This window comes from Gorilla gorilla, chromosome 10 (assembly GCF_029281585.2).
Source record: "Gorilla gorilla gorilla isolate KB3781 chromosome 10, NHGRI_mGorGor1-v2.1_pri, whole genome shotgun sequence".
In the NCBI taxonomy this organism is placed as follows: domain Eukaryota; kingdom Metazoa; phylum Chordata; class Mammalia; order Primates; family Hominidae; genus Gorilla; species Gorilla gorilla.
Window position 1 is genome coordinate 84,540,708 of NC_073234.2, and position 23,576 is coordinate 84,564,283.

A 23,576-nucleotide genomic window follows, 5' to 3' on the forward strand; every position below is an offset into this window, starting at 1 on the left:
GTCTCTTTTCTTCTATAATGCCCCATGAAAGAAAGTGAATCAGTATTTAAATACTGATTCTTGGAACAGGACAGGGCACTTTGCATATTAACTCATATTAACTCATTTAAAGTATCACCAACCTTCAACCTTGGTGAGGTAGATATTATTGCTTGGATTTTAAAGATTCTGAGATTGAATATGAGAGTTGAAAGCTTGACTGAGGTCATCTAGCTGATAAAATATCTGATTAGAAATGGGTACCCAGATCACCAGACTGGTCTCCAGGACTGCAACCATGCTTTTTCCACCATACCAAGTGCAGACTGAGTATTTTTTATGCAAAAATGCTTGGATTTGAGGGGATTTGGGAATATTTGCATATACATAAATTATCCAGGAGATGGGACCCAAGCCTAAACGAAATTCATTTATGTTTCACATATACCTTATACACACAGCCTGAAGATTATTTCATACAATACTTTATTTTGTGCATGAAAAAAAGTTTTGATTGCATTTTTGACTGCGACCTGGCAAATAAGATCAGGTGTGGAATTTTCCACTTGTGGCATCAGGTCAGTGTGCAAAAAGTTTCAGATTTTGGAGCATTTCAAATTTTTGGATTAGAGATGCCCAACCTTACAGATGTTGTTTGGGTTATTCTATGAATGATTTCTGGCCAGTTTCTCAGGAAACACGCTCTACTATAGTATATTTTTTAATGAGTGAAAAAGAAATTAAGTTTCAAACTGGAGAGACATCTTTGAGTAAAGTATGGTGGCTGAATGTTCCTACCTTTATTGACCATGTGACCTGGTTAAATCACTTAGGTTCTACTAGGCCTCAGTCTTCTCTTCTGTAAAATGAGATGTTTGGACCTAAGGACACCTTTCCAGTTCCCTTCCCGTTGGGACATTCTAGGATTCTGAGAGAGAAGCCCCCCTGGCCTCAAGATACCTCCACTCTCTTGGGTGTGCTCTAAGATGACTGCATTCATGTTAGAAGCATCTGAACTATGCCAGAGACAACCTACTGTAGATCTAAGGAAGAAAAAATGAATGGCAATGAATGCGAGAGGAAGGTGGGGGGAAAGAAGCCCACGAAGATTAGAGATGGAAATGGCAACATAAACAGCATGCAAAGATAACCACTGACGGGTATCTAGCGTTTACGATGCAAATAAAACTCTGCTGGTCTCTGAGGATGCAGAAACAAGACATTGCTTTTGGTCTTCAGCCGTTCACAGAATGCCCGGGGGTTACACTTTGCACTTAAGCACGGACATATAACTTCCACCTTTAAAAGTCCTGGATGTGAGAAAGATAAGAACAACGGATAAATGAAAATATTAACAAAACGTCTGAGTATGCCAGAGGCCACGTGAAAAGACGGTGTGTGGAAACAGGTGGGACCCACTGCTAAGCTGGATGCGCGAGTAGGACAAAAAAATTGGCCCCCACTCCCGGGCCTCACCCAGACACAAAAGAAACGTCCTCTGCCCTCAGAGGCGCAGCCTTTCCTCAGCCAGCAGAGCGGCTGGCCTGCAGAGTCCCCGCCCCCGGCCGGCCCCTGTGGCCCGCGCCTCCATCCCTCGGGCCTCGGAAGTGACGCAAGCTCCCCCCCACCGCCGCTAGATCCGCTGCTGCTGCCGCGGCGGGCGGACCTGCAGCAGGAGGAGGAGGCGGCGGCGGCGGCGGCGGCGGCCGAGGCTGAAGGAAGATGGCGGACGGCGTGGACCACATAGACATTTACGCGGATGTCGGCGAAGAGTTCAACCAGGTACGTGAGAGCCCAGGTCCCCGCCGCCGACGCGGGCGGCGCTGCGGCCGGGAAGCTGACCCGGGGCCCGCTGCGGCCGCGAGCCGAAGCGACTGCAGACTGTGCGCCCTTGCCGCCTCTGGGCCGCGCCGCCGACCCCTGGCGTGGCGCCCCCCCGCCCCTCGTTCTACCGCGTCGTTTCACGGGCCGCGGGCGCGGCGAGCCGCCGCGGGGCCCGGAGCGCGGACGCGGGCCGCTGTGCAGCTGCCGCCGGCTCCTCCCTCGCCAGCGCTGCCTCGCTCCCTATTGTTGGCGGCACCCGGCTGGCGCTTCCCGCCGCGCTAGGCCCGGGCGGTGGGGCCGCGTGTAAGCGGCGGAGAGACCTGGCCGCCGCCGCGCCCCCTCCCCCGTCGCTGGCCGGAGGAGGAAGCCCTGGCGGGGCGCGTGCCCGCCGCCGCCGCCCCTTCCCCGCCGCTGCCGCTCGGGCTCCGATTCCTCCCATCGCTCCATTTTGTCTCCCTGCCCGCGCACTGTCGCCTCATGGAAGGCCGCGTTCACGGCCCTTTGTATCCCGCGCGCCCAGTCCCCGGGGCTCTCCTTCTCGGGTTTGCGACAGGTTTCGGCGTGGCGCCTTCCTCCTCCCCTCACACTTTCTGAAGGCGACTGAGGTGCAGGCTCATTTGCAACAAGTCCTTTGACTTTTGGAGCCACAGATTAAAGTCGGTGCGCTGGTCCTGCCTCATTAATCCAGGGCTTGCAGTGCTTTGAAGCCCAGTCGTTGTTGGCCTTTGTGATGAAAATACCTGTGAAGATGAGTGGCCGGGGACCAAAAGGAAGAATTGGAAGCGCGATGGTTGGATGGGACTAAAAGATGTTAGCTCACCCACAGATCTCATCGTGATTAAAATGAAAGAACGTTCACCCCAAACCCTTATGATGTGGTTTAAAAATAAAGAGTTATAGATAAGACCCTATTTTCGAAAACAAAGTGTTAAATCCCCCCACCTCCACCCCCCGGCCCTGTGTTACCTTTTGAAAGGTTGAGCGAAAGTGAGAATGCAAGGTTTTCCTGAACGACGTTGCTTAGAGGTAACGCGGGGCTGTGATGTCTGTTAATGGGCATCCTTGCAAAAGATGTCGTTTGTTGCTAGAGTAGTGACGTTTAAGGTTTGAACCTGCTGTTCGTATCTACTGCATTTTATGTAGTAACACATTTAAAACAATTAAATTGTGCTTAACTGCAATGTTCCTAAAAGCTTTATTATTTTGTATTTCCCAGGTCCCTATGAGAAGCTTAATGAAATATTACTGGCTAATGTGGTTTTTCCCCCCTCCGTTAACCATCATATTCGTGACTAGTTGCTCAGGCTTTTTAAAAAACAAGGAAACTCAAGAGATCTTTACTGTTTTATTTTTCAGGAATGACTTTGTGCCTCTGGTTTAAATATTAGAAAACAGAAAAATACCAGTTGGCTTTAAATGTTTGCTATTCAGTTAAAGACTGGATTTGTTTAAATGTAACACGTTGTAATCAAAGGTTAAGTTTTTAAATCTTTGTGTTTTTAAAATTGTGCTTATGTTTTAAATAATAATACTTGAGTTGTGTCCATTACAAATCAGATACATTCCTCGAGTGCAACACAGGTTCTAACGCTTATAAGACCTCTAGGAAATTTTTTTCCTTTTATTTATCAGATGAATATAACAATGCGTTTAAAAGAGGGCCGTAACTGCAAGGAACAACGATTAAGTGTTCAAGACTGCCTTTATTAGCTTTACTTACAAGATAATACATTGGTTCACCTTTCTATGCACAATAAAAGAAGAATTGGGTCTCAATTTTAGAAGTTAAGCTTTTTTCAGTACCTCTTAATGAAGTATTTTTAGGCTTTTGCATACTTAATTTGAGAGGGACATCTCACTTATCCGGATAGCTGGGTGGATTCTTATCCCTGTGCAGTAGCAAGTGCTGACTGGGCAGGAGGTAAAAAGAGATTAGTTTTGTGGACCCAATGAGGGACTCCTTTTAAATGTAACTTTTCAATGATTTGTATAAGGTACCTACCGCATTACGTCTAACACAGTTGTATAATTTTACCAGTAAAATCTTTATATGTTTGAATAGATTAATGGGGAGGATAGAGGCATTGTTTTTGCTACTTTGCATATCATTGGCCAATCAATGATTGATTGATTTGTATATCCTTTTACATTACCGCTTCTTGCTGTGGTAGTTTCTGTACCAAAAAAAAAAAAAAGTCACAAAAGGATAGTTGGTTATTTTCAGAGCTTATCCTGTTTTTAAAAATATGTTACTGTCATTGAAATATTTTTCCAAAATCTTACCAGAATTAGAGGCAACCACAAAATAATTTACAACTGATTTAATCTTTACTAGCTGGTGACCTTATTTCTACTAGTTGCTATAGTAGACTAGAACTCTTGTTTTATTGTCGTTGAGTAAAATACTAAGTAGTAGCCAGTTTTGACTTACTTTGGCTTCAAAGCTGTTGTAAACATTAAAAAAAAAAATCTTTGTTTTCCAGTGTAAACTGCAGTTCTCATTGGATTTGTATACTTTGAAATTCGGGATAGTCTTTATTTCCATTTTCTACTATTTTTTGTCTGTATCCTGCTGAGTCTTCTGTTTTAAATGTCATACTTTTATGAAGCTTTTTTTATTTTGGTAAGGCACAGTATTATTTCAAAAAGTGATTTGCATCTATTGAAGTAGAAAACAGTGAGGCATTCAACAGTCTTAGCAGAAACTAATTTGGGGATAGATTGAGAATAATAAGTTAGTGAAGCTCTAATAGAGTGCCTTTCTTCACCAGGTGAACTTAAGAATGGAGAATGAAGGGGGAGGAGGCACAAGGGACTGGCTACTCCTTATGGGTTCTCTTTAGTTCTTAGAGGTCTTTGGATGTCACCAAGCTGAGAACAGCTGGAAGGGGAATTTGAACATCTTCCAAACCTCCCTATTACTTGAAGTTGAGAAGAAAGTGATTCTGTCTCACAGTAGTGTATCAATTCAGTTTAAACTGGATTTATACTCAAGTGTAGTAATTACTAGCCCAATATTTAGTAATTGTAGATTTTAAAATTCTGGCCAAAACTAAATAATTTAAAAGTTGAATTGTTTAGGGCGAGTGTGGTGGCTCATGCCTGTAATCCCAGCACTTTGGGAGGCCAAGGTGGGCAGATCGCTTGAGGTCAGGAGTTGCAGACCAGCCTGGCCAACATGGTGAAACCCCATCTCTATCAAAATACAAAAATTGGCCGAGTGTGGTGGTGCCTGCCTGTAATCCCAGCTAATCAGTAAGCTAAGCAGGAGAATCGCTTGAACCTGGGAGGCAGAGGTTGCAGTGAGCCAAGATCTGGCCACTGCACTCCAGCAAGACCGTGTCTCAAAAAAAAAAAAAATTGAATTGTTCAAAATACATTTCTTGAGTGTCTGTTATGTGCCAACAACGAGGGATACAAAGTTTAGGTAGTCTCTACCCTTAGAGTACACTGTAGGGGAGCTGAGAGATACCTACATACAGTAGTGCACACGTATCCACAGTTCCACTTTCTGTGGTTTCAGTTACCCGTGGTTCTGAGGTCTGAAAATATTACATACAGTAAGGTAGTTTGAGAGATACTATATTTAGCTAACTTTTATGACAGTAAACTGTTCTACAATCATGTGTCGCTTCACGATGGCAGTATGTTCTGAGAAGTCCATCTTAGGTGCTTTTGTCATTTGTGATCATAGAGTGCTTTGGATTTCAAACCTGGAAGGTACAGCCTACTACACATGTAGGCTATATGGTGTAGCCTGTTGCTCCTAGGCTACAAACTTGTACAACATATTTCTGTACTGAATACTGTAGACAGTTGTAACACAGTGGTATTTGTGTATCTAATATATCTAAACAGAAAAGGTAAGTGAAAATCTTGGTATAAAAGATAAAAAGTGGCACACTTGTTTAGGGCACTCATGAAAGGAACCTGCATGACTGGAAGTTGCTCTGGGAGAGTCAGCAAGTGAGTGGTGGGTGAATGTGAAGATCTGGGACATTACACTGCTGTAGACTTCATAAACACTGTACAGTACACTCAGGCTACACTAAATTTATTTAAAGTTTTTTCTTCAATAATACATTAGCTTACTGTAATGTTTTCACTTGATTGATTGAGACATTTTCTCACTGTCATCCAGTCTGGAGTGCAGTGGTGCAGTTGTGGCTCACTGAAGCCTTTATCTCCCAGGCTCAAGCAGTCCTCCTGTCTTAGCCTCCAGAGCAGCTGAGACTACAGGCATGTGCCACTATGCCTGGCTGATTTCAAATTTTTTTGTAGGGATGAGGTCCCAGCTAGTCTCCAACTCCTGGGCTCAAGCTGTCTTCCTGCTTTGACCTACCAAAGTGTTGGGATTACAGGCGTGAGCCACTGTGACTGGCCCGTTTTTACTTTATAAACTTGGACTCTTCAATAATAACAGTTTAAAATACAAACACATTGTGTAACTATATAAAATATTTTCTTTATATCCTTATTCTGTAAACTTACTTCTTTTTTTTTGTTTTGTTTTGTTTTGAGATGGAGTCTTGCTTTGTTGCCCAGGCTGAAGTGCAGTGGCGCGATCTTGGCTCACTGCAACCTCTGCCTCCTGGGTTCAAGCAGTTCTTCTGCCTCATCTGGGATTACAGGCACTTACCACCATGCCTGCCTAATTACTGTATTTTTAGTAAGAGACGAGGTTTCACATGTTGGCCAGGCTGGTTTCGAACTCCTGACCTCAAGTGATCCTCTTGCCTTGGCTTCCCAAAGCGCTGGGATTACAGGCATGAGCCACCACACCGGGCCTAAAATTTTTCTATTAAATTTTTTTTTAACTTTTAAAATTAATTTTATTTTAGAAGAGACAAGGTCTTACTGTGTTGCCCAGGTCTCAAACTCCTGGCCTCATGTGATCCTCTTGCCTCAGCCTCCCAAAGGAGGCTGGAATTTCAGGCATGAACGACTGAACCTGGTCTTTTTTTTTTTTTTTTTTTTTTTTAAGCTTTTGTTAAAAACTAAGATACACACACATTAACCTAGGCCTGCACAGGGTCAGGATTATCAATATCACTGTCTTCCATCTCTGCATCTTGTCCCACTGGAAAGGTCTTCAGGGGCAGTAAGATGCATGGGCTGTCATCTCCTAGGATAACTGCCTTCTTCTGTAATATGTCATGAAGGACTGACTTGCCTGAGGCTGTTTTACAGTTAACTTTTTGAAGTAGGAAGAGTACACTAGACATAATGATTAAAAGTATGGTATAGTTGGCCTTGGTGTGGTGGTTCACACCTGTAATCCCAGCGCTTTGGGAGCCTGAGGCGGCAGATTGCTTGAGGCCAGGAGTTCGAGACCAGCTTGGCCAACATGTCGAAACTCCGTCTCTATTTAAAAAAAAAAAAGTGTAAAAACAAAAAAGTATAGTATAATAAATACATAAACCAGTAACACAGTCGCTTATTGTCAAGTATTGTGTACTGTACATAATTGTATGTGCTATTCTTTCATATGACTGAGAGCACAGTAGGTTTGTTTACACCAGCATTACCAGCCCAAAATGTGAGGAATGCATTGGGCTAAGATCACTAAACGATAGTAATTTTTCAGCTCCATTGTAATCTGACCACCTGGACCAAAACATTGTCATGCATGACTAAATTGTTCTCTTTTATTAGTTATTTTTTACAGTGCCTACTTTATAAATTAATCATAGGTATGTATAAAGAAAAACATAGTATATGTAGGGTTCCTTGCTTTCGGCATCCACTGGGGGTCTTGGAACATATCCTTCTCAGATAAGAGGGGACTACTATAATTATAGCACACTGACAGGTCCTATATTGTAGTTACCATTCTTTTATGTTTTATGTGTAAAGTTTTGTTGATCTGGAGAGGAAAGTCAAAAAAATTCTGTGAACTTTAGGGAAACTTACACTGCTTGCATTGAAGTAGTGTATTTTGTTGCTTGTTTGGGAGTCAGAAACTCTTAATGTGGAATTTAGTTTCTGCTCTGTCAGGCCGTCACCGATAGCACAAATTTAGTAATCTGACCACCCAGCTTTAAAATGGAAGTGTAGGCCAGGTGCGGTGGCTCATGCCTATAATTCCAGCAGTTTGGGAGGCTGAAGTAGGTGGATCACTTGAGGTCAGGAGTTTGAGACCTGCCTGGCCAACATGGCGAAACCCCTGTCTCTACTAAAAATACAAAATTTAGCCAGGTATGATAGTGCACACCTGTAATTCCAGCTACTTCAGAGGCTGAGGCAGGAGAATTGCTTGAACCTGGGAGGTAGAGGCTGCACTGAGCTGAGATCAGGCCACTGTACTCCAGCCTGAGTGACAGAACGAGACTTTGTCACACACAAAAATAGATTAATTACTTTTAAAAGAATGGAGGTGTATAGAGGTGGTAGTTGGAACAAAGAATTCACTTAGGAGTTACGGACCTGGACATCCGATAAGTCAGTTTTTATGTCATGAATCATTTTGCTTTACATTCAGTCATTATGTATGTATTCTAGCCAATTGTTGAGCCAATTAATGAAAATAAGTTTCTTGGACAAATATCAGAGAAACATTGTTTATGATTTATTTATGTTTAGTAGAAAACCATCTGAAATAAAGCTGTCAGGTTGAGAATGAGCTAGGTAGAGTTGATTCAGAAAAATGGATAGAAATGTTCAGGGAAGCTAGAACTCTTCTCTATTTTGTTATTTATGGGTGCAGTTAATTTAGTTGCCTGTGAATTGTCCACTGTGGTTTATGTGGCATATTTTTAGTACCAAATTCCTTACCATTATTTAAGGAAGGGATTTTTACAGGGATTACTAGCCAGTTTTAATAACTACTGAGAACATAATTAGATAAAACCAGAAAATGATATATTTTCTTTAAAAATGTATGCATTAGGTTATCTGCTATTGGATTTTGCATACTAGTATTTCTTTTCCGAGGTATAGGATATATTTTGTAAATGCAAAATGTAACTTCCCCCCTTCATATATTTCTCTAAATGGAAATAATTTAAAATAGGCTTTGAAACAAGTGGCCTTTGCTGTGCATTTACTGATAGTATCATATAATGCACGAATTTTGTATGTATTTATATATTTTTATGGTAGAGATAGGATCTTCCTAAGTTGCCCAGGCTGGTCTTAGACTCCTGGGCTCAAGGGATCCTCCTGCCTTGGCCTCCCAAAGTGGTGGGATTAACAGGCATGAACCACCATGCCTAGCCTCGAATGATATTACTGTAATTTTAGAACCATCAAAAAAATGTCAGGCCTGTCAGGGAGAATGATGAATATTTTGACAGCCAACAAGTTCATGCCAATAGTGGTATACAGTATGTATCGTATATCTGTGATATTAAAATTGTAAGAGGGGTAATTAGGGAAAAAATGTCTAAAAGTAACTTCTTGAAGGGAGGGAGGAGACAGGGATAATGAAAAGGTTGAGAAGCCATACTTTAAGGGAACTAATAGGATTTTGGTCATTTTACCATCCATTTTCTCTGGCTTGGCAACAGATATTTGTATATCATGTGGAACATAATCTTGTTGTGTAAAATGTTGAGAGAATACCTTGTCTGAAGAATGATTGTAGTGATTTAGAATGGTAGGGAATGAAAAAAATTAGTGAGTTTTTTTTTTTTTTTAACAAATCCTAAAAGCTGTTGTTTATTCCAAGCTTTATGTAACGTAGCTGGCTAGCTACTATGAACAGCAGATAAGATTGGGCAACATTTGGTATCAAAGATAATTAGAGGAATGATGTTGATATTTTCTTTTTTGAATGCCATTAAAATTAAAAGTAATAATTGAAAAGACCCTTCATGTAATAAAAAATGATACTGTGAAATATTTCTTTGACAAACTGGAAACCTTTTTTTTAGTTTGTTCAGTAGGCTCACAGAGCTTTATTTACATATGACCTGTGATATACATTTTGCATAATTTCTCATGCAAACATCATGCATATTTTCGCACTTTATGAAGTAAGAACAAAGTTCAGTATGTTCTGTATTTTTTTTTACGCCGGAGGCTTGATGTGATATGAAGCTGATTAAAAGGAAGGTTACTGATAACTACAAAAGAGTGTGCTTTGAGTTTCATTTTTAGTAATGGCAGCAAATGTATTCAGATTCATTATGTTTTTTCACAAAGTTTAAATGTATACCATTGGGGCTAAGTGTACAGGCTGTGGCCTTGGAACAGAGAGAAGCTAACTAGTCCACATGGAGATCAAACCCCAGGACCATGGTCTTAATTAGGATCGTACTACAACCACTTGGAAGCAGTACAACTACCAGACAAAATGGCTGATCCTAAATATTGGTAGAATCATATCAATGTGGAAAATTGGTTTGTGTCAACATAGGAATTCATGGATGGACAAAAATAGTAAGTGATTGTGATATACCAGGTTAGTGTAGCTGCAATTATGCTTGTAAATTTTTTGTCTACTTATGTAAACATTTTCACAGGTTTGTAGCTAATAGAAGAAAACAAAGAATCTGTTCACCTATTTATGTAAGTGAAAGTGTAAATTTAAAAATACATTTAGTCCTGCTGTTAATAACCCTTCCATTCTTTTTTACTTTCCCTCAGACCATATATTGTGATTATAGTTTCTGCTGAGGAGGATGGAAACTCAACTCCCTTTGAATAATATTAGTAATTCTACTTGATGTTCAGAACCGGATTGCAAGAGAGTTTAAAGTGCCCAACACCCCTTGTGGGAAACTTTTTAGTATCTTAAGTGCATGGAACTACTGCTGCAGCCACACCGCCTGAAGCTTCAGCTACACTGAAACTTCATAACAAAACTTACCCTCTTTTTTCCTAATTTCTGTGGTCATTGCAATTTGAGCATGTTACTTTGTTTAACAAAAACTCATTTCTTAAAGATTATTTTAGTATTGCTGTACAAACAGAATAAAATTATGGCATTATTCGGTGACTTGTGGTCTTAGTTTCTGCCCTTTGTTAAATTTAGCTTTGTTCTTTGATTTAACCTTGAGATCCCAGACCCCTTATTAAATAAGTCTTATAGACATTCTCCCTCATAACAAGTAAAATTGGTATGTAAAGATTCTGTAACTAGTAAATTGGATAAGTCATTAATTACATAAACGATTACCTGATGATTACTTGAGGTCCCTTTATTTAGGTATATAAATGATATTTCCCCTTCTAGGCTTTTTTCTTTTTCTTTTAAAAAGATCTTATTCTGGGCCGGGCGTGGTGGCTCACACCTGTAATCCCAGCACTTTGGGAGGCCAAGGCGGGCGGATCACGAGGTCAGGAGATCGAGACCATCCTGGCTAACCCATCCTGCCTAACACGGTGAAACCCCATCTCTACAAAAAATACAAAAAATTAGCTGGGCGAGGTAGCGGGCGCCTGTAGTCCCAGCTACTCGGGAGGCTGAGGCAGGAGAATGGCATGAACCCAGGAGGCGGAGCTTGCAGTGAGCCGAGATTGCGCCACTGCACTCCAGCCTGGGCGACAGAGCAAGACTCCGTCTCAAAAAAATAAATAAATAAAAATAAAAATTAAAAAAATACAAAATAAATTAAAAAAGATCTTATTCTGGCTCTCTTTTAAATAGCAAAACAGTAGCCCGGGCCCATAATGTCTTGTTGCTCTGTTTACCATCATATAACAAATGCTTTTCTCTGGGTCATTCTCTATCCATTTAGGGACTATTTTGGCTAATAGTCCCTAAAACCATTAGCTCCTCCATATATGCCATTTGTATAATTCTTTAGTAAATTGTATTAATGGGAGAATCTGTAAGTTATGTCTGAACTTTCAGGTTGTCTTATAATTGTCTTTTTCCTTATGTCAGATGTTCTATGTCATAAGAATAAAATGGTTCACACCAATACAAGTACTTAGTTGTGGAAAGGGAGAGTAGAAGATAAAATGGAGATTTTCCTGTGCTACAGGCTTAGTCAAGCTTATGGTCTAGTAATGGTTATCAAAGGCAATTAAATAGTGTTGAGTGTTCTGCTTTTACCTGCATTTCATTTTTCATGTACTTAGTTACAAATTGAACCCTCTTCTATTTTTTTTCCTGCTCCTGTTTCTGTTTCATTTTACTTTTCCTTTTCCCTGATTATCATTTAGGCATGTAAGTGACACCCAGTAGCATTGCTTTAATTCTGCTGGTGACAGTGCCAAAGCTTTACTATACTCTTTTTGTTGTCTGTTGCTTTTCTCTTGCTAATTTGCTTGACTAGATAACTAAGAATTCAGGTAAGCATTAGCTCTTTGTTCACTGAGAATGATACAACTTGCAAGATAATTAATTTGGATCGTTCTACATGTATTTCGTTTATTTCTCTTTACCTTGTTCATTTATTATGACATTTTGAATTATTTACGTACCCATATTTCTTCTTTCTTTTATGGCTCAGCTCACTATGCTTTTTTTAAATACTGGTAGCTTCCTCAAGGTTGGAAAACAAGATCTGAATACTATAGAAAATAATAACTATTTTTCTGTGGTCATATTAAAGATATAATGGCTTTGGATTTGGGGGTGATTTTTCTACTGTCAGTTTAAAAAAAACTTGTCTATTTGCATTTGTGTGTTATTACTTCTAGTTAAGAGTATTTTTCCAAGGAAAGCTTCATGTTACTTAATTTGTTTCCATGTCTTTTTCCAAAACAACTTATTTTTTATATTATAATAAATATCAGTGGGAAAGTAGGATTCATTATATAGAAATTAACTTTAGGCTGGGTGCAGTGGCTCAAGCCTATATTTGGGAGGCCGAGGCAGGAGGATTGCTTGAACTCAGGAGTTCGAAACTAGCGTGGGCAATGTAGCGAGACCTGGTCTCTACAAAAAAAAAAAAAAAAAAAAGAAAAGAAATAAAGGAAACCCCCTTTTTTTGTTTTGTTTTGTTTTTTTTTTTGTTTTGTTTTGTTTTTTTTTTTGAGATGAAGTCTTGCTCTGTCGCCCAGGCTGGAGTGCAATGGCACGATCTTGGCTCACTACAACCTCCGCCTCCCAGGTTCAAGCGATTCTCCTGCCTCAGCCTACTGAGTAACTGGGATTACAGGCGTGTGCCACCATGCCTGGCTAATTTTTGTATGTTTAGTAGAGACAGGGCTTCACCATGTTGGCTAGGCTGGTCTCGAACTCCTGACCTCAAGTGATCCACCTGCCTCGGCCTCCCAAGTGCTGGGATTACAGGTGTGAGCCACCACTCCCGGCAAGAAATTCACTTTTTAGGCCGGTTCAAGAATACATCTATTGCATAAAGTGGAAAAAGATTTGTACTGAAATCCTTGGCCTTTTTCTATCAGATTTTTAAAACAAAAAGTTGAATTTGTATTCAAATCTATTTTAGTAGTATTTTGACTTTTGTATAATCTAGAGCATTATTTCTGTATCTCAGGAAGCTGAATATGGTGGGCATGATCAGATAGATTTGTATGACGATGTCATATCTCCATCTGCAAATAATGGAGATGCCCCAGAAGACCGGGATTACATGGATACTCTCCCACCGACTGTTGGTGATGATGTGGGTAAAGGAGCAGCACCAAATGTTGTCTATACGTATACTGGAAAGAGAATTGCATTATATATTGGAAATCTAACATGGGTAAGTGAAGTTAACATAAGAATTAAATTATTGGTAATTGATTTTGAACTGCTCTAGTAATTAATGTTTTTCTCCAGATTTTTATAAGTTTGAAGTTACTGTGTTTTTTTATATGTGTTTGCTTGTCCAATGAGGAGGGAAATACAAATATCTTTGCAACATAATCATTAATTCGAATTCTTCTAGTTTTGAGTTTTGTGGTCATTCAACTTTTCTTGGTGGAGATACTAGTTAAATATAGTTAAATTAGTTTTGTCTTCAGTTACCTTTTTTATGCTACCACTTTACCTTGCTTCAGATAGCCCAGTTTCACTAAAAATAATGCTCACATGGGGTCTCAAACCAGGATTCAAGTGTAAAAGGAAAGAGACATAGTATCACTCCTGGTTTAAAAATAGTGTTCATTATTTAATTTGTGTTACAAATTTGAGTTTTATTTCTGCCCTTAAATTTGAAATCTGATTTATAGAAGCACTGCTGTGTGTATTATATTTTAATTTGGGTTGTCATGAGACTAAGATTATTGATTTAGAGCTTCATTAAATGCACATATGTATATTTATTTTTTATTAATATTACATCTTAAGTATCATTAAAATAGACCTATAGAATGTTTATATTTCTACTTAGTTATATGTATACTTGAAAGTTAAAAACTTGTATATCCAAAAATCAATAAAACTTGGCACCCTTGCATTTCCTTAATAACACTGTATTTTTAAACGTTTTATTTACATTTCTTTTTTTGGGGGGAGACAGAATTTGCAAAACTCTGTCACTCAGGCTGGAGTGCAGTGGTGTAATCATAGCTCACTGAAGCCTCAAACTCCTGGGCTGAAGTGATTCTCCTGTGTCAGCCTCCAAGTAGCTAGGACCACAGGCACGTGTCACTCCGCCTGGCTAATTGAAAACAAAACAAAAAAAACACTTTTGTAGAGCTGACTTCTTGCTATATTGCTTCAGATTGGCCTCAAATTCCTGGCCTCAAGTGATCCTCCTAACCAAGCTCTCAAAGTGCTAGGATTATGGTGCCCAGCCTATTTACATTTCTTTTAAAACTAAATGTAACAGATCTCCCACCACCCAGTCTGAGTATTCTATAAAATTGGAGACAGTAGCAGTGTAGTTATGAAAGTATGGTTGCTAAGTAAATATTTGGATCTTAGCTCCACCATCTATTATTAGTTTTGTGACCTTGTTAAAGAGTTAAAGCTCTTTAACTTCTATTGTATCATGTGTAAAATGGGGATAATAATAGGGCTTATATGGTTGTTATAAGAGTTAAATAGTTGATACATAAAGTATATGGTAGATATTAAATACATGTTAGTTTTTTCTTATCTGCATTTTAATTCAAAAACAAGATGAAATTCAAAATACTTTCCTTTAATGGGAGGAAGTGAAATTGGTTTTATTCACAATTTAAAATCATAGCAGTTTAAAGCTGTAAGGGACCAGAAACTCTTGAGAGTCAAATCTTATTGTAACCCCAAGGGTATATACCTTCTAGTTTCTGAAATACTTATCAGGGAATGAAGTTAGGTTCCCAGATGTTTTTTTTGCTGTTTAAAAATTGGAGCCTGACTGGCCGTAACTAGACTTAGATTTGCACTCAGCATTTATTTTCTCTTTTATGTCTCAAATTTCCCCTTAAAAACTAAACTGGGATAATAAAAATCTTGGTTATATTTTAATGGTTAATGAGGGGGAAAATATCTTGCAGTGGACAACAGATGAAGACTTAACTGAAGCAGTTCATTCTTTGGGAGTAAATGATATTTTGGAGATAAAATTTTTTGAAAATCGGGCAAATGGCCAGTCAAAGGGGTAAGTTTTTTTTTTCTTTCTTTTGATTTAGTAGCTAGTGATACAGTTTTTACAAGTTAACTTTCCTTTAAGTTAATGTTAATTACACATGTATACAAACAACACATGATTGTTTACATTGGAAGGAGGTTCTTGGGCAAAGATTGATACTTTTCATTTTACTTACCCTATTACCTAACACACTAAAACCAGTAGAGTGGAAATGTGGACAGATGTATTTTCTATTTTTCCCAAGTTTTCTCTATCTGTGGTTGAAATGGTTGTTGAAATGACAGTTTAAGAACCATTACTCTCCCTGTGATTAAGAGATGGGAGAAGATGGGCAACTGAATAATGTGTTACATGGATATTTTGCTTTATTTCACTACTAAACTATACAAGTGGGATAGCCTCAGCATGAGAACATTATAAATACAGATATCTAAAAGTAAGAAAATAAAATACCACTGTCCTACCATTCATTGATGTTTACTTTTAACATTTTAGTGAAGATTCTTTTGGGCTTTTTCCTAAAAATAAATAAATAAATAAATAATGGAATTATAATTCATGTGTTTTATATGTTTGATATAAGGAATAAAAATAAGCACACATCCTCTCTAATGTCTAATTCTTTTGCATCATACCTGGTATGCCACTGTAATTTACCTTTCTTATTTTTGGTTATCGTGGTGGTTTCCACTTTTGCCTATTGTAAATAATGTTGCAGCAGACATCATTTTGTATAAGTCTTTTGGTACAGATTTTGGAATTTCTTTTAAGGATAAATTGTTAGATGCACAATAATAAAGAATATGCTTATTTCTTACATTGCTTACTTATCTTAGAAGATTATACCAATTTATACTAAACTGAGAATATTTTCAAAATGTATGCAGAGTCTGAACACTTCTCACTAACTTTACTTATACCACTTGGTCAAAGCCACTATCATCTCTTACTTAAACTTTGGCAGTAGCTTCCTAACTGGAAGTATAGACTGCCCTCTGCAGTCTGTACTCCACATAACAGAAGTTCTAAAAAAAAAAAAATGACATTCTACTCAATCTTCTCATGGTTTCCTGTCTGTCTCATTCTTTACCATTGTCTACAGGGTACTTTCTGGTCTGTTTTCCCACCACCTTTCTAACCGTATCCTACCACTCTTTTTCAGCCACATTAGTCTCTTTGCTGTTTGCCAGACCAATTCCTACCTAGGACCTTTAGCTGTTTTCTCTTCTTGGTTTACTTTTCCCCCTCAAATATCCACATGGCTTACTCTTTCACTTCATTCAGGACTCCAGCTGTTTAAGAGTTTTCTTCCATGACCATCTTATGCAAAGTAGCACCTTCCTATCCTGTTTCCTTTATTTCTGCTCTGATATATTTTACTCGTTTGTTGTCTCCTCTTCCAAGCCTTTAAGCTTAATGAGAACAGAGATTTTGTTTTGTTCTCTATTACATCTCCAGCTCTAGAATGGTACCTTGCGTATAAGAAGTGGTGCTTAATAAATATTTGTTAAATTAATTTAGTTTTTTCTAAATGTTGTGACCCAAGATAATCCTGGTGCAAACAGCAGAACTTGTTGACTAAAATAAGAAGTATAATTTAAAAGATCGTATTGAACATTAGGGGGGAAGGAGCTTAAGCTTCTTAAGCTACTAAGACCCTCCCTCCCTCAAATAATTTAGAATATCCTGTAACTATACGAATTGGTAATCATTCTGACTATTTTAAATTTGTTTTTCTTTTTGAGGTATAATTCATATGCCATAAAATGCAGGCTTTTAAATGTACAATTCAGTGATATTTATTATATTTATGAAGTTTAGCAACCATTACCACCGTCTCATTCCAAAACATTTCATCACTCCAAGAAGGAACCTTGTACCCGGTTAGCAGTCACTCCCATTTCCTCTCTTCCTATCTGCTGGCAACCGCTAACGTGCTCTGGATATGCCTGTTCTGGACATTTCATCTAAATGGAATCATAAAATACGTAGTCCTATGTGACTGGCTTTTTTCCTTAGCATAATGATTTTAAGGTTCATCCATGTTGAAGCATGCATCAGCGTTTCTTTTTATGGCTAATATTCCACTACATGGATATAGCACTTTTTTCTTTTAATCTATCAGTCGATGGACGTCTAGGTTATTTCCACTTTTGGCTATTAAGGAAACTGCCCCTGTGAATATTTGTGTACCCATTTTGTGTGAACATGTATTTTCAGTTCTGTTGGATGTGTACCTAGGAATGGAATTACTGGGTTATATAGTAACTCTATGTTTAAATGTTTGAGGAATTACCAGATTATTTGCCAGAACCATTGTGCCATTTTATTAATACGTGCTCATCAGCAGCGTGCAATGGTTCCAGTTTCTCCACATATTTATTTATTTATTGAGACAGAGTCTCACTCTGTCGCCCAGGCTGGAGTGCAGTGGCGCGATCTTGGCTCATTGCAACCTCTGCCTCCCAGGTTCAAGCGATTCTCCTGTCTCAGCCTCCCAGCGTGGGACTACAGACACACGCCGCCATGCCTGGCTAATTTTTGAATTTTTAGTAGAGACGGGGTTTCACCATGTTGGTCAGGCTGGTCTTGAACTCCTGACCTCATGATCCTCCTGCCTTGGCCTCCCAAAGTGCTGAGATTATAGGCGTGAGCCACTGCACCCGGCCTCTCCACATCTTTAATACTTGTCTTTTTGATTATAGCCACCCTAGTGGGTATGGGGTGGTATCTTGTGGTTTTGATTGGCACTTCCCCAATAGTTAATGATATTGTACATCTTTCTATTGTAGCAAAAAGTGGAAGCAACCCAAATGTCCATGAACTGATGGATACATTTCTTTTAATGTTGTATATTTATAATGGAAAATTATTCACCCATAAAAGTAAGTGGTGATGCATGCTGTAACAGTGGATGAAGCTTGAAAACATGCTAGTTAAAGAAGGCTGGTCACAAGGGACCTCCTGTTGTATGATTCCATTTAGATGAAATGTCCAGGATAGGCCAGTCCAGAGACAGAAATTAGGTTTAGTGGTTCCATAGGGTACAGGGATGGGAAGAAATGGGAGCGATGGCTAATGGATATGGAGTTTCTTTTTGGGGTGATGAAAATGTTTTAAAATTGATTATGGTAGTGGTTATAACACTGTGAAATACTAAAAACCACTGAATTATATATTTTGAATGACTGAATTCTATGGTATGTTATACAGGATGAACAAAAATGTGTACTCGTATAGTTAAGAAATAGTTTTTAAAATTATTTATTTTTAGAGACAGGATCTCACTGTGTTGCCCAGGCTAGAGTGCAGTAGTGTGATTATAGCTTACTGTAGCCTCAAACTCCTGGGCTCAAGCAATCCTCGTGCCTCAACCTTCTAAGCAGCTGGGATTACAGGCATGAGCCACTGTGCCCAGCTGTTGTTTTAGATAAAAGCAGATTAAGACCTTTTTACAGAAGAATAACAGTAATAATATTGATCTCTTTTTACTTTGTATCCTCACCCCTTAAACACTTTTTAGGTTTGCCCTTGTTGGTGTTGGATCTGAAGCATCTTCAAAAAAGTTAATGGATCTGTTGCCTAAAAGAGAACTTCATGGTCAGAATCCTGTTGTAACTCCATGCAATAAACAGTTCCTGAGTCAATTTGAAATGCAGTCCAGGAAAAGTAAGCAATCCTCAGAGGCTTTTACTAAAATATGTACATTTTAACCAGTGCATTTGTTAGGTGTTATACTAGAGAAGTCATCTTAATACTAGCTCACTAGAAACTCCATTTCACAAAGTCCATGCTTTGAATTAGATTTAATCACTGGTTATGACTGTGGGCCTGTGTACTAGAAACCTACTCCTGTTCCATTTTTCTCCAGATGTAACAGACCCAATACTATACAACAATGTGCAAGTTCTATAGCCCTGCCATTCTTGTCCTATTATTTCCATCTTAGATACAGAAAGAAACTACATTCTAATTCTTAGATTGAAGGAGAGCTATGTGGATGTGTATTATGGTGGGGGAGAGATCACTGATACCCAGAAAATGTTCATTGATTTTTCTGCTTGGCAACAAGACCTTTCACCACTTGGTAAACTGAATATAGAAAAGATTTGTCATTATACATTTAAGTACGTTATCTTTAAAGAGATGAGATGGATGATCATGTAATTAACAGAAATTCAAGTGGTTCCTTTTCTTTTAATGTTTTAGCACTTAAGACTTAACTGAAGAAGTGTGTTACAAAATTTAAATGATGTAATACTGAAATTAAGATCTCTGTTGAAGAATTTCGGTCTTGGCTGCTGCAGAGTGCTGGTATTTTGAAAGTAACTCACGATTACCTATGGAAAATATATTTAAACCTGGATATTTTGAGTCTTTAAAAGTACCCAAATAGATGTGAATGTTTTCCTAAACCATACTTTCTCATGTAGTTTGCATAGGCACAAGGCATTTGCAAGTTAATATATTAGAAATAGAGTTGTTTTTAATAACAGTGGTTACATTTCAGAAAACTATTTTTAATAAGTGCTATTTATGAGTATTTGGATATTTGCAGCTACACAATCAGGACAAATGTCTGGGGAAGGTAAAGCTGGTCCTCCAGGAGGCAGTTCCCGTGCAGCATTTCCACAAGGTGGTAGAGGACGGGGCCGTTTTCCAGGGGCTGTTCCTGGTGGGGACAGATTTCCTGGGCCAGCAGGACCAGGAGGGCCACCCCCACCTTTTCCAGGTAAAACTTTTCTTAAATTACCATGGATAAAACATGTCTACCTAATACCTCTTTTCCTTTTCTCTCTTTTTCAAGTAATGCATTATTAATGTGACTTACTCTCCTTGTTATGCTATTTTTGGAATCCAGGAAATTTGATCAAGCATCTTGTTAAAGGAACTCGGCCTTTGTTCCTGGAAACTAGGATTCCATGGCATATGGGGCACAGCATAGAGGAAATACCCATTTTTGGCCTAAAAGGTCTTTATTTTTCTCCAAACTTGCTTGACTTATATATAGAATATTTACATCCGTCTTACTTTCTTACCTCTTAAAAAAATCCTTTCAAGATCATTTTTCCTTGTTTCACTTTCTAGCTTGGCATCAGAGTAGAATATAAGGTGGGTGATTTCACTGTAAGAAGTGTGTGTACACGGAAAGATGGAAAATATCTCTAGGCATTGTAATTTTTTTTATTAAAGTTTTCGTTTCAATAATTTTTCTTAAGCATAAATTGAGCTAGTTAAATTTGTAAGGGTATACTTCATTGTAGTTGGTAGTGTGACATTTACCATACGGGTTTTATTTAAAGACAAAGACTTGGTGTATGCTTTATGCATTTAAAGTATAATCTTGGCATATAAAAGTTAAAATATCTTATTAGTGAAGTGTTTTTTTTTCTCTCTTTCTCCTTTGTTTTTTAGCTGGACAGACTCCACCACGTCCACCCTTAGGTCCTCCAGGCCCACCTGGTCCACCAGGTCCTCCACCTCCTGGTCAGGTTCTGCCTCCTCCTCTAGCTGGGCCTCCTAATCGAGGAGATCGCCCTCCACCACCAGTTCTTTTTCCTGGACAACCTTTTGGGCAGCCTCCATTGGGTCCACTTCCTCCTGGCCCTCCACCTCCAGTTCCAGGCTACGGCCCCCCTCCTGGCCCACCACCTCCACAACAGGGACCACCTCCACCTCCAGGCCCCTTTCCACCTCGTCCACCCGGTCCACTTGGGCCACCCCTTACACTAGCTCCTCCTCCGCATCTTCCTGGACCACCTCCAGGTGCCCCACCGCCAGCTCCGCATGTGAACCCAGCTTTCTTTCCTCCACCAACTAACAGTGGCATGCCTACATCAGATAGCCGAGGTCCACCACCAACAGATCCATATGGGCGACCTCCGCCATATGATAGGGGTGACTATGGCCCCCCTGGAAGGTAAGTTAGTGTGTATCTGTGAAAGTACTTGATGATAAAAGATAGGAACAATGACTGTAAATATTAGATTGTAGGTATATAAATATGTTATTTCTGCCTTCCAAGAAGATGAGGTGTTTAAGCTGCTACCCTGTTTTAGCTGAAAGATACTGGTATAGGAGAATTTTTAGACGTGTTCTCTTTGTGGGAAAAGTAGCATGCTTCAATATGGAAAAGTAACTACTATCTCTAAAGCACATGTCAGAAGCAGCTAGTATGAATTGCTATACACTGTTGTGACTAACTGAGGAAATCTGTTGAGTATGAGTTAAGGTTTATGTTTTTGTTTTACAGGGAAATGGATACTGCAAGAACGCCATTGAGTGAAGCTGAATTTGAAGAAATCATGAATAGAAATAGGGCAATCTCAAGCAGTGCTATTTCGAGAGCTGTGTCTGATGCCAGTGCTGGTTTGTGTATTTCTTGTATTAATATTTCTTATTTATGTTATTAGGAATGACCTAAAAATGTAAGTACAATCTAGAAGATAGGTCATTTACATGTAGTAGTTCTTTTTATATTCCCAAATCATTACCTACGATTTATTTAAAAAGCATTGAAAAAAGCTGTGTGTCACAGTGTAGTGGGGAAAATCCAAATTTTAAGTTATTTGGTATAGATTTAAGTCTTACCCTTGACATTTAATGGTTCAGGGGCCTCATGACACCTTATTTATTCTTATATTTGCAAAATGATAGTGTGCTTCACACACCTATAATAAGTTGAGTTAATATCATGAGCATGAAAGGCTTTTGCAAATGGTGAAACACTGAAAGAAGACATTGTCTTGCATAGTTATTTTATAGCACAGTACTTTTGTAAAATGCCTTATCACTCTTATCCCAAGTGGTTTGATGGTGTTTCGAAAACAAAATTTGTTTGACTTCAGACCCTTTCCTTTCCCTCACAGGTGATTATGGGAGTGCTATTGAGACACTGGTAACTGCAATTTCTTTAATTAAACAATCCAAAGTATCCGCTGATGATCGTTGCAAAGTTCTTATTAGTTCTTTACAAGATTGCCTTCATGGAATTGAGTCCAAGTCTTATGGTTCTGGATCAAGGTAAAACTTTCCTGTCTCATTTCCGTTTAAAAAAACTGTTAGTTTACAAATGGAAAAAATGCTGTGAGACTTTAAAAGGAGGACTTTGCTTTTACTTACTGATTATTTAGCAGCAGTTTTTTTTTTTAACTCTAAATGTTAGTTGCTTGCTTAAAACCCTTTAAAGGCTCCTACTCAGTCTTAAAGCAAGACTGTAAAGATTGAGGGACTGTGTGATAAAGCCCCTGCCTATCTTTTTAGCCTCATTTTGTACCTCTCCCCTTACTCACTGTTCTCCAGTGATTATTTCTCCATATTTCTCCTTTTCTTTAGGTACATCAAATGTTTGACCACCTCACTTTATATTCCTTCTGCTGGGAGCAGTTTTCCCTGTCTCTTCACATAGCTGGCTCCTTATTCTTCACGTCTCATTCTAACTTCTTAGGGTTGGGCTTCTCCCAAGTTAGTCTGCCATATTGTTCTTTTTATTTCTTCCATAGTACTTACCATAATCAATTCTTGTTATAAGGCATATTTTTCCTCATTAGAACACATGTTGAATCATGGCAGGGGATTTATCTATCCTGCTTACTATATTTCTTTTCTTTTAAGAGATGGGTCTTGTTAAGTTTCCCAGGCTGGTCCTGAACTCCTGGGCTCAAGTGATTCTCTCAGCTTGGCCTCCCAAAGTGTTGGGATGATAGGCATAAGCCACTGTGCTCAGCCATGCTCGTTATAATATTTCTAATGCCTACAGAGTGTGTGGTACAGAATGAGTGCTAAATAAAAATTTCTCGAATGAGGGAGTGACTGAATGAATGAATGATCTATCTTTTAGGTAGTTTCTTTTTTTTCTTTTTAGCATTGCTGCTAACTTTGAAATTTTATATATTTTTGAAAGGCAGACCTTTAATCTTCACTTGGTATTCTTAGATATGTCTTTAGTGTACTCTATCTGGTAGTAATCTTTAAGAGAAAAGAGCTTGCCTTTGACATGGTCCCCAGTTTTGTAATTATTACCTTTTTGACCCAGTGTAAGAATCTTTGTGTCTAAACAAATTTGTCATAGATATAGTTATCTTGTATCATCTTTTTAAGTTTTGAAGTCCAAAGTAATAATTTTTTAATCCCAACACTTTGGGAGACCAAGGCAGGAGGATCACGTGAGCCCCAGGAGTTTGAGACCAGCCTTGGCAACATAGGGAGTTTTTCTACAAAAAATTTTTAAAAATATCTAGGCCTGGTGGTGCATGCCTATAGTCCCAGCTACTTGGGAGGCTGTGGTGGGAGGGTTGCTTGAGCCTCAGAGGTCGAGGATAAAATGAACTGTGATCATGTCCCTGCACTCCA

General features: G+C 38.9%; 1 protein-coding gene across 4 annotated transcripts in view; it reads left to right on the forward strand.

Annotated features, from left to right (window-relative positions):
* The first annotated feature begins 1,464 nt into the window (after positions 1–1,464).
* Positions 1,465–23,576, forward strand: part of CPSF6 (cleavage and polyadenylation specific factor 6) — a 30,534-nt gene continuing 8,422 nt past the window's right edge. For 2 of the 4 annotated variants that reach the window (XM_019038994.3, XM_004053543.5), the window contains exons 1-8: positions 1,465–1,761; positions 13,197–13,406; positions 15,130–15,233; positions 18,748–18,893; positions 19,783–19,956; positions 20,640–21,144; positions 21,478–21,593; positions 22,094–22,247. In XM_019038994.3, coding sequence (XP_018894539.1) covers positions 1,702–1,761; positions 13,197–13,406; positions 15,130–15,233; positions 18,748–18,893; positions 19,783–19,956; positions 20,640–21,144; positions 21,478–21,593; positions 22,094–22,247 — 1,469 coding nt within the window. In that variant the 5' untranslated portion in view covers positions 1,465–1,701. Of the gene's footprint in view, positions 1,762–13,196; positions 13,407–15,129; positions 15,234–18,747; positions 18,894–19,782; positions 19,957–20,085; positions 20,197–20,639; positions 21,145–21,477; positions 21,594–22,093; positions 22,248–23,576 lie in introns of all 4 variants that reach the window. The other 2 variants (XM_004053544.4, XM_019038993.3) reach the window with 2 other exon arrangements.